Source organism: Mandrillus leucophaeus, unplaced genomic scaffold (assembly GCF_000951045.1).
Source record: "Mandrillus leucophaeus isolate KB7577 unplaced genomic scaffold, Mleu.le_1.0 Scaffold572, whole genome shotgun sequence".
Lineage (NCBI taxonomy): Eukaryota > Metazoa > Chordata > Mammalia > Primates > Cercopithecidae > Mandrillus > Mandrillus leucophaeus.
In genome coordinates this window covers 535,070-546,703 of record NW_012106164.1, presented here as the reverse complement: position 1 = coordinate 546,703, position 11,634 = coordinate 535,070, and the positions used below count along the sequence as shown (strand labels likewise).

General features: G+C 39.2%; 1 protein-coding gene across 1 annotated transcript in view; it reads right to left on the bottom strand.

The window, feature by feature from the left end:
- Positions 1–8,114: 8,114 nt before the first annotated feature.
- TNFSF8 (tumor necrosis factor (ligand) superfamily, member 8) overlaps positions 8,115–11,634 on the bottom strand; it is a 39,644-nt gene continuing 36,124 nt past the window's right edge. The window contains exon 5 of the mRNA XM_011998482.1: positions 8,115–8,922. Within this exon, the coding sequence (XP_011853872.1) occupies positions 8,837–8,922 (86 nt within the window). The 3' untranslated portion in view covers positions 8,115–8,836. The remainder of the gene's footprint in view (positions 8,923–11,634) is intronic.

The window sequence follows — 11,634 nt, the reverse complement described above, 5'->3', positions numbered from 1 at the left end:
CACCAACACTTGATATTGTCGGTTATCTCAATTTTAGCAATTTGGTGGGTGTGTAGTAGTTTTAATTTGGTGGTTATATGGCTTTAATTTGCATTTCCCTGATGACTAATGATACCATCAGGGAATCATTAGCTACTGGACATACGGATAGTGTCTTTTTTGAAGATCTCTTCAATTGTTTTGCTCATTTTAAAATTAGGTTGATTTGTCTTTTTAATTGATTTATAGGAATTTTTATACATAGTATTGTGAATATGACTCCTTTGTCACAGAACAAAGATTTTTCCAATCTGTGGCTTTTCTACTCACTTTCATAATGGTGTCTTTTGATGAGCAGAAGGTCTTAATTGTAGTGAATAGCAATTCATTACTTTTATGGTTTGTGTCTTTCATATTCTGTATATTGTATCTATTTCAATATTATGAAAGTACTTTCCTATACTTTATCTCAGAAGCTTTATTGTCATGCTGTTTGCATTTATGTCTATAATCTATCTCAAATAAATTTTTATGTATGGTGTAAGGTGGGGGAGTCAAAGTTGATTTTTTTTTTACAGATACAATTATTCCAGCATCATTTATTTAAAAGGGCATTGTTTCTACACTGAGACTTTTGTCACAATTCAGATGATAATACTTGTGTTGATTTATTCCATTGACTATATTTTCTATTCTTATGTTAACAGTCACAGTACTTTGATTATCTTTGCTGTATAGTTAAGTTGACATCTGATAGTAATGTTACTGGCAGTGAACCCATGTGGGTCTATAGCATCCTCAATTCTTGCCTCTTCAAAAGAAAGAATTCAACTGAGGAGCATAAAGCAGGAAAGCAAGTTTTAGAGCAAGAGTACAAGTTTATTAAGAAACTTTAGAGCGGGAATGAAAGGAAGGAAAAAAGTACACTTGGAAGAGGACCAAGCTGGCAACTTGAAAGACAAGCGCATGGTTTGACCTTTTGAAGTTGTTTTGCTTTGGCATACTTTGGTTTTATGTTTAACTTTGGTTTTATATGTTGGCATACTTCCAGAGTCTTGCGTCACTTCTCCTTTGATTCTTCCGTTGGGTTGGGCTCTCTGCATGCACATGCTTGAGTACACCTTCCCGACTCCAGGAAGCTGCTGATCACTAGTTTCAGGTGTTTTCTATGTATCAGGAGATGGCCTTTCCCTGGCACCGGCTGTGACCAATTATTATTTTAGAGAGACAGTTAATAACAACCTGACCATTATTGACCATTACCTGATTGTCACCTGACATTCCTGATGTGTGTGGCAGGGGATGGGGGGTAGTGTGAAGTTGGGGAGAGCCCTCTTCTACCCTGCTCATGCCCGATGAGCTACCTACTATAACAGTAAGACTTGCAATTTGCTCATTTTCTTCAAACCTATTTTGGCTATCCTAGGTTCTTTTATTTCCAAATAGACTTTAAAAACATTTTGTCAATTTCCATACAAAAAAACCTGTAGTGATTTTAACTGTGATAACATTGATTCCATGGATCAATTTGGGGAGGGTTTACATTATTTTTTATTTAATCTCCCAATTCACATGTGTGCCATCTCTCTCCACTAGGTCTCTACTTTCTCTCAGCAATATTGTATAAATTTTAGTGTAGAGCGTTTTACATTTTTCATTAGATTTATTCCTAGGTATGTGATATTTTTGAATGCTATTGTAAATAGTTTATTTTTCTAAATTTTATTTTCTAGTTCTTTGTTGATACTATAAGAAATAGAATTAAGCAAATAATGCAGAAGCAGAAAACCAAATACTACAAGTTTTCACTTATAAGTGGGAGCTAAACACTGAGTCCACATTGACACAAAAAAGGAAACAATGGGCATTGGAGCCTACTTGAAGGTGGAGGGTGGAAGGAGGGTAAGGATCTAAAAACTACCTTTGCCTATTACCTGGGTGATAAAACCATCTGTGCATCAAACCCTCATGACATGCAATTTACCTACATAAAAAACCTGCACATGTACCTCTGAAATGAAAATAAAAGTGAAAAAAGAAATAGAATTGATTTTTGTATATTTACTTTGTACCTAGCAACTTTGCTAAATTCATTTGTTTATAAATCTTTTGTATTATAATTTTTTAACTATAATATTTGTATCATCTGTTAATATAAAAGTGTTAATTCTTTTGTCTTTATATAATTTATTTCTTTTTCTTACTTTATTTCTCTGGCTAGGACCTCCAGTTCAATGTTGAATAGGATTGATGCTAACGGACATTTTTGTCTTATTCCTAACCAGAGGGAAAGTGTTCTATATTTCACCCCTGAGTGTGATTTTAGTGTAAGTTTTTAATAAATATGGTTCTTTTGTTTCTTAGTATAAAATATTTAAAGAGGGATGGCCGTTGATGAGAAACACTTCTTCTGTTTTCTTTTTTTTTGAGACGGAGTCTCGCTCTGTCGCCCAGGCTGGAGTGCAGTGGCCTGATCTCAGCTCACTGCAAGCTCCGCCTCCCGGGTTCACGCCATTCTCCTGCCTCAGCCTCCCGAGTAGCTGGGACTACAGGCGCCCACCACCTCGCCTGGCTAGTTTTTTGTATTTTTTTAGTAGAGACGGGGTTTCACCGTGTTAGCCAGGATGGTCTCGATCTCCTGACCTCGTGATCCGCCCGTCTCGGCCTCCCAAAGTGCTGGGATTACAGGCTTGAGCCACCGCGCCCGGCCAGCACTTCTTCTGTTTTCTAGCAGTTTCTTTCACATGAAGGAAGCTCAGTTCGTTTAACTCTATGTCTTTCTTTGCTTTTGTTCACTCTGTCACAGGGATGGTGGAATAACTTATCTGTTTCATGAATCTGGGAGGAAAAAAGCAGGCATGTTCCTTTTAACTGCTCTCTTTATCTTCCTTTTAAGAATCCCCTGTACTTGCCCAGGATTCAGTGATGCTATTATAGGCAAGCCTATCTAGATCTGAGATTCAGCTAGCAAAGCTGGTCTTGCTGGCTATGAAGCTAAGCTGCATCCTCCAACTTAATCTTTCATAGTCATGAAGTTGATATTTTAATTTCCTATCTGCCTTAATATTTGTTTTACTCTTCAGTTCGTTCAAGAGCCTGAATGCAGAAAGAGTTAACTTTCACCACTTCTGAAACTTTAATAGTGGTATTAAGAGATACTTTTACCCTTTTTAGTTGCATTATATTCAGTATTTTAAAATAAAACAAATTTTAAATAAAACAAACTAGTCATAAAGAATTTTTAACATCTGTCAAGGAAATATATTTTTAAAGTATGATCTTCATGGGCCATCTAAGCCTCCTTCCTCTTCTGCTTATCCAGCTCTCTTTCCATTACCCTTTCCTTCTCCATGTTCTTTCTGCTGTACCTTAGCCAAGCTTCATCCCTGACAGAAAGCTATGCAGTACTCTTCCCTCTTTGAAGTCCTAGACTTTTTTCTCAGCACCATCAGGTCTGCACGGCTAACTTCTCCTATAGATCTTTCTTCCCTGGCTGACCACAGGTGAAGCCCTCCAAAGCCAAACCCCACAGGATTGCTCCTTGGACTTACCACAGGAGTTCTACCACTTAGACATTCCCATTACATTCCTTGAATTAAATTAACCCCTCAGGTCCTCTTTACCTTATCTTTGCATTGGGAATAATAATAGGATCAATCTCATAGAATACCTGTGAATGTTGAGAGCGTTATTTGAACGTAAAAGCACTTAGACCAGTGCCTGGCTCTTAGTAAACTCCTACTACATGTTAGCTATTCTTATTAGCTCATATTATTGCATTTATTGGGCTTTTAAATATGTTATTTTATACTTTAATCAGGATGTTTTGTGATAAAACGTGACTTATTTTCTAACTTAGCTTTTAAGCTTCATTAAAAACACACCTGGGTCTTGTGCTTTTCTTGCATTTCCTTTGTGCTAGTTGAATTTGCTATGGGCAATACCACAGCAAAACAATAATACTGAAATTTCAGTGTTTTCTTTAACCTGTGTTTCTGAAATACTATTAGTCTGATGCTTTTTGAAGTGCTGATATTCTAGATATAATAGATCTATCTTTATCCTACAGAGATTTTACTTGAGTATTTGGAGAAAGATAAAGAAAGCTTCCCTCGAAAAAATAGAATGTAACTAATTTGGTCTCTGAAAATCTGGGTTAGTGTCCTGGTTACTGCAGTTATTTATCAGGTAGGTGATTTTCATCTCTGATTCTGTTTCCCTACATCAATGAAATGGAAACAATAATGTCTCATTTTTAATGCAGCATTTAGTTTTCTCCTGCATTTCAATATTCAGATTCAAATACCAAAACAATTGTATTTACTTAATAAAAATACTATTTAAAAATAGACCACTGTTACACTATACATTGACTTTGTAATCACTGGTGTGTATGTGCTTGTATATGTGTGTGTATATGACATTGTTGAGTTAGTAACTGCACAAAACAGTGTGGACCAAAAGAAGGTTCCCTATAGATAGTAATAGATGCTGCTGGGTGGAATAGGGGTTATCAATAGACAGAAACTTGCAAAACTGGTCAATATGTACAGAGTGATAATCAGTTGCATCACATGGGACACAAGTTGCATTTTTACGGACAAGGATTATTTGCATTACTATCAATTTTCTGCAACTTTCTGGGCTGTAAAACAAATCCCAGAGCCAATGAAAGCATAAAATAACCAAAATTTATGAGCTAGTCAGTACTCTCACTAAATTTCAAAGTCTCAAATTTTTCCCTATATTACATGTTTTCTCAAATAGAACACTATTCTTGTTAATCCTTTATTTAAAAGAGGGCTTGAGTTATTTAAAAATGTATAACTACATAGAGCATTTAAAGAGTATTTGGGTACAATATTTTTGCTTGGAAAAGAGCTTGAACCAAGAGGACAAAATTTCAGACAGAATTTTTTTTTAAAGGTAATTGCTGTTTCTATTCAAATCAAGGGAGGTGGAACAAGATGGCAGAATAGGAGGCTCCACTGGTTGTCCTCCCCACAAGGACACCAATTTAACAACTATCTACACACCAAAAAATACCTTCGTTAGAGCCAAAGATCAGGTGAGCGCTCACAGTACCTGGTTCTAACTTCAAATTGCTGAAAGAGGCACTGAGGAGATAGAAAAAACAGCTCTGAATTGCTGATGCCACCCCTCCCCCACCCTCCAGCAGTTATGGTGTGGAGTGTGTCTCTGGGTGCTGGGGTAGGGAGAGCACAGCAATTGTGAGGCAGTTGAACTCAGCGCTGTCTTCTTAGAGCAGAAAGGAAAACTGGACAAAACTCAGCTGATGCCCACCCACCGAGGAAGCATTTAAACCAGCCCTAGCCAGAGTGGAATCACGAATCCCAGAAGCCCAAACTTGAGTTCCTGCAAACCTCACCATTGAGGGCTACAGTGCTCTGTGTCTCCAAATAAACTTGAAAGGCAGTCTAGGCCATAAGGGGTGCAACTCTTAGGTGAGTCCTAGTGCCGAACTGGGGCCAGGGACAGTGGACTGGGTGGCATGTGACATACTGAGACACCAGCTGCATCAGCCAAGAGACTGCTGGCATCACCCTTCCCCTAGACCCAGGCTGCACAGCTCCAGAAGAGACCCCTTCGTTCTGCTTGAGGAGAGGAGAGGAAAGAATAAGGAGGACTTTGTCTTGCATATTGGATAGCAGCTCAGTCACAGCAGGAGAGGGCACCAGACAGAGTTGTGAGGTCCTTGTCCCACGCCCTAGCTCTCAGATGACATTTAGAGGCATACCCTGGGCCAGAAGGGAACCCAGTGCCTTGAAGGAAAGGACACAGTCCTGACAGCATTCGTCATCTGCTAACTAAAGAGCTCTTGGGCCCAGTGATGTCCAGGTACTACTTTGAGGGCCTTGGGTAAGCCTCTGGGACTTGCTGGCTTCAGGTGAGCCTCAGCACATTACCAGCTGAGGTGGATATGGGGCAAAACTCCTTCTGCTGAGAAAAGCAGAGGGAAAAGTAAAGGGGACTTCGTCTTGCACCTTAGATACCAGCAGTTGGGTAGAACACCAAGTGGGCTCCTGGGGTCCCTGATTCCAGGAGTTGATTCTTGGATGGTGTTTATGGACCTGCCCTGGGTCAGAGGAGAGCCTACTGCCCTGATGAGTGAGTCCCAGGCCAGGCAGCATGCACCACAAGCTGACTTAAGAAAACTTCGGCAGTAGTCTGGCGGTACTCCTCGTGGCCTGGGGTGGGGCTCCCCTATCTTTGGAAAGGGATTTCTGTCCGTCCACAGATGAATGGATAAAGAAAATGTGGTATACATATTCAGCAATAAAAAGGAATGAGATTTTGTCATTTGTAACAACATGGATGGAACTGAAGATCATTATGTTAAATGAAATAAGCCAGGCACAGAAAGACAAACATCACATGTTATCACTTATTTGTGGGGTCTAAAAATCAAGACCATTGAACTCACAGACATAGAGAGTATAAGGATGGTTACCAGCAGCTGGGAAGGGTAGTGAGGGGTTGAAAGGGAGGTGGGGAATAGTTAATGAGTAAAAAAAAAGAAAAAATAGAATGAATAAGAACTACTATTCGATAGTACAACAGGGTGACTTTAGTCAATAATAACTTACCTGTACATTTAAAAATAAACAGTATAATTGAATTGTTTGTAACTCAAAGGATATATGCTTGAGGGGCTGGATACCCCATTTCCCATGATAAGATTATCTCACCTGCATGCCTGTGTCAAAACTTCTCATGTACTTTATAAATACATACACCTACTATGTATCCACAACAACTAAACATTTTAAAAAGAGAAAACAAATATATAAACAAAATCTGTTAAAAAGTAAATATTTCATAAGTATCCACCATGTTAGATGAATAACAATGATACCTTGCCTTATCAGGCATATCCCATACTTATCTACTCATAGTGTTGTATAAGTTATAGTGTTGTGGTTTGACCCTATGTCTGAGCAGGGACCAAACTCATAGGATACCTGTGAATATTAAAATTATGTCTGATAGTATATTTTCAGAAGTCTGGGTAATTCAGTCTGGAGAATAGCCATATATGAGGTTTTGTGATTCATTAGAATCCACTTAAGTTCCCTTTTTTCATATCCTTCTTTTTCTTCTTATTATTTTTTATTTTAGATGGAGTTTCGCTCTTGTTTTCTGGGCTGGAGTGCAATGGCACAATCTTGGCTCACTTCACTGCAACCTCCACCTCCGGGGTTCAAGTGATTCTCCTGCCTCAGCCTCCCAAGTAGCTGGGATTATAGGCGTGTGCCACCATGCTCTGCTAATTTTGTATTTTTTTTTTTTTTTAGTAGAGATGGGGTTTCACCATGTTGGTCAGGCTGGTCTCAAACTCCTGATCTCAAGTGATCCACCTGCCTCGGCCTCCTAAAGTGCTGGGATTACAGATGTGAGCCACAGTGCCTGGCCTCATATCCTTCTAAGGCACTATCTGATCTCTTCTAAACTCCCTTGAGTGGTTGATTGAAGAAAAGCATCTAAGAACAAATAATTTTCCTAGAACAGTACATTCTAAATCTATATTTTAGAAAGAGACATTTTGATTAAAATTATTTTCATTATTATGAAGACATTCAAATCCTCAAATGTCTCTGGTTTACTGGTTGTAAAGAAAAAAAATCCTCACATCTCTAACCTCCTTATTTTAAAACATGATCTTTTTGGAAGCTATTCCTTTCTCATTGCTTTTGGTGGACTTGCCTCTGAGGCCTTTTCTTTTTTAAGTTTACTACTTCTTCATATTGTTAGGATAGATATTATCAAGTCCATGATCAAAAATCATGCATTAGCCCATGGAATCTCTTAGCACTCAGAGGCATGTTCTATACATGATTCCAACAAAGTTTGTACTCCCCTCTCACAGCTGACAATATTGAAAAGTTCAGATAGAGACAGTAATCATATGGTTCTTTTTGTGGGAGAATTTATGATGTATGTGTGTGTGAGTGTGTGTTGTAAGTGTGTATGTCTAAACATACCTGGAGTCACCAGCAATATATAGTAGGTCCATCAGACATTTTATGTAAACAGCTCCTGGATTCTGGGGCAGTTACTCAACTCTGCCATTATAGCATAAAACCAGCCATAGACTGTACATAAATGAATTAATGTGGCTGTGTTCCAATAAAACTTTATTTAAAAAGTATGCAGAGTCCCCTGAGGTTGTAGTTTAGTGATCTCAGAATATAGTGTAGTTCTAGACAAGAAATCAGAATAGCAGGGGCTCCCGCTCTCAGTTCTGCTTCTTCCCAGTTGAGTGCACAGTTTAGTTCTCTCTTGCACTATTTGAAAGAATAGTGGTGTAAACTTTAAAGCACTATGCAGACATCTAAGATGGTATTCATTTAACCTTTCATTTAATCAAGAAATATATACCAAATGCCTGCTGTGTCAAAAACTTTCCTAGAACAACAAAGTGATTGTAGATGAGAATGAGTCACCTAAACTTTGGAAAAAGGTACCAATACGGGGCTGTTGCATAATTGTCAGGTTGGGGTCATAGGGTAAGATGACAGCCTGAGAGGTGGGAGTGGGGTTTTCCCCTGAAGGGAATTGATGTTCACACAGTCACACATTTTGGGAAGTGATTAATTCTGGGAAGGAAATGAGTTGGCACTTTGAGTAGCGGGTGGTCAGACTTCTCTCTCTGGGGCCAGAAAGTGTTGGGCCACAATTTCAAATCATGGACAGGTCCAGATGATTCTGTTTGTTTCCTGGCTATGTCGGTTTAGGCCCAGAGTGACTGGTACCATCAAGTTCATGACTTTCCACTTAGCAGTGACAGTGACCCAGGGTAGAAGCAGTTCGTGTCTGCAGCAACCAGCATCAAGGTTCAGGGTTGTAGAGTCTCAAGGCAGCAGTGTCCCTTCCCAGAGGCCAGGGTAGAGTGTGAATGCTGGAGGATCATGCCACAATAATCTGGAAGAAAGAATAACTTTACTTTTTAGATACCGGCAGGAGAGATGTAACACATTTTGACATTGTTCTTACTCAGAAGCCCACAGTCTAGCAGGGAGGCAAACATACAATCGTGCCATCATAGTCAGTGTAATAGGTTTTTAGACAGAAGGAGAATATCAAGGTCCAGGGTGGATGTCTAATTCAGTCTGGGAGTGGTTCTTGAGCAGTAATGTCTGAGTTGAGATTTTATGAATGAGGTCAAATTAATGAGCTGTGAATGAAGGCCAAGGACCTTGTGGACAAAGGAATCAGCAGGGACTGAAGTAGTGTGAAGTAGCCTCAGGGTGGTGCAGTGTAGTGTGGTTAGAAATATAGCTCTGGAGCCAGACTGCAGTGGTTACATCTTAGCTCTTCAGCTCATGAGCTGCTGAAACTTAGAGATACTTAAGCATTTCTTCGAGCCTCTGTTTCCTCATCTGCAACATGGGAATGTTCATCTCTATCTCATAAGGGTCAGGATGAAGTAGACTACAGTATTTGAAGACTTCCATGTGGCGCCTGAAACCTGGTGAGCGAGCATTCAGTAAGTGTTAGTAATTATATCTATTTACGTAATATAAAGCAGTTTAAGTAAACACATCATGAGGAGAATGAAAAGACCAGATGCAATTGAGGACTGTGTGAGTGAGTGTATGAATGTAATGTTGGTGGTAGAAATGAAACCTCCTTCAGTGTTTTCTTGCTGTTTACTCATCCCATTGTATTGATCCTGTGATGGATTGTGGCCTTTCTTCCCTTGAGTACTGTGGCGTATGCTGACTGCATCCGGCCAGCTGGTAAAATGAGACTCATTGTGAGAATGGAAGGCATAGTCAGAATGTCAAGGAGATTAGGTCATCTGCGTTGCTGGCAATGGAAATGAAATGATGAAATACTTCAGCTGGTTTTTGCTTGGAGTCTCCTGGTTGTGAAGGAGGATCAGCCTTGAAATCAGCATGTTCTTGACACACACAGTTCTTCACTGTGTGTGTAGGATACTGATCTGGGTGCTGGGATTTGGAGATGGATTCTTCTTGTCTTCTAAGTGCTCATTTCTAAGTGGGAAAAGTGTTCATTGTCAGAGCAATCAGTGCTGCTTCTAGAGAGGCACAGGGAGAGGACCCTGATACTGCATCTCCCAAACAGTCAGTTGGTTATCTAGTCCAGTTTTCCCTGCAGGATGAAACCATCCTTTGAGAGGTGGCCTCATAGAGACCTTTGTTGATCCAATGACTGGCTTTTCTGAATGCAGTTGGGAATAGGCTTCAATGAATTTGAGGAAGTTTCACTTTTCTCAAACTTGCATTGACTCATTTTTTCCTACTCCTGTCTCCAAGGTCTAACTCCTTCACAGATACTGAATATGATAAAATACCCCAAGAGTTAAACACTTTCCAAGCTTATTCTATGTGTTTGTTTTCCCAACAGTTTTGGGAAGGATTATGCATCCCATTGTACAGCTGAGAAAATTTAAGTTTAGAAAGTCCCTGTGACTTGCCAAGGTCATAGAGTTAGTAATTGCTTGAGCTCAGATTGAAATTGGTTTCCAACTGCCAAGGCCACTGTTCTTTCCCATCTGCCACCCTCAGACTTGCTTTTTCCTCTTTCCTTGGCTATAGGGAAAGTACAGCCCCCATAGAAGTTTCTAAACTGCATCCAAAGCTTTCAACATATTGTCCAGAATCTTCCTAGTGCTTGCCCAATATTCCCAAGGGAGAGAGCTGAACCACAAGCAGTTGTTAAAAATTCACTGGTGATCATTACAAATGAATACCATCATGTTGACTTGACGGTTTTGTGGTGTTTAGACCCTCATGTTTGCATAAGCTGCAGACAAGGAAGACAAGATCAATTTGTGAAAGTCCACTTGGGGAAACAGAGAAACATACCAGATTATCAGCAATCTTTTCCACTTACCAGAAAAAGTCATCCAACTAGTGTTCTTCAGATTGTAAGGTGCACCTGAATCTCTTGGATCATATTAAAATGCAGATTCTGTTCCAGTTTTTAGGTATGTATGAGATGCCTGCATTTTTAACAAGCTCTCTGGTGATACCAGGCACCAGGACATAACTTAGACAGCAAAGATTTAAACCACTGACTCTTATACTTGGCTTAAGTTTGGGAGCTCAAAATAATCCTGATACCTGGGTTCTAAATCCAGAGATTCTAATTTAATTGCTCTAGGAAGTGGCCTGGGATTTCAGGATTCTCAGGTATACCAAGGTTTGTTTTAAACTTTCTGGTGTATTTCAAAATATCTAGAAGAGAGGATTTTGAATGTTCTCACCTCAAAGAAATAACTGTTTAAAGTAAGGGATATGTTCAATAAAGTAAGGGATATATTCACTATTGCACAATGTATACATGAATTGAAATATCATATTGTGCTACCTAAATATGTACACTATTTTTGTGTCAATCAAAAATAAAATAAAACTTTAAAAACTTTCTAAGGTTAATCTCACTATTTCTAACAACAAAATGACTAGAATAGCATATAGATATCTCAGAGGTAGGAAGGGAAATGGATTCTACAGCAAATATACCACAGTTTGCTCAGAAAATTTTTTTTCCTTCCGTGTTCTCCGATGGCACAGGTAGATTCTGCTTTCTAAAAATTTCACCTTTCTCTAATAGGCATTCTTATCTCCTGAGTGCTGAAAATTCTTTCTTTTTCTTCTTTCCTTC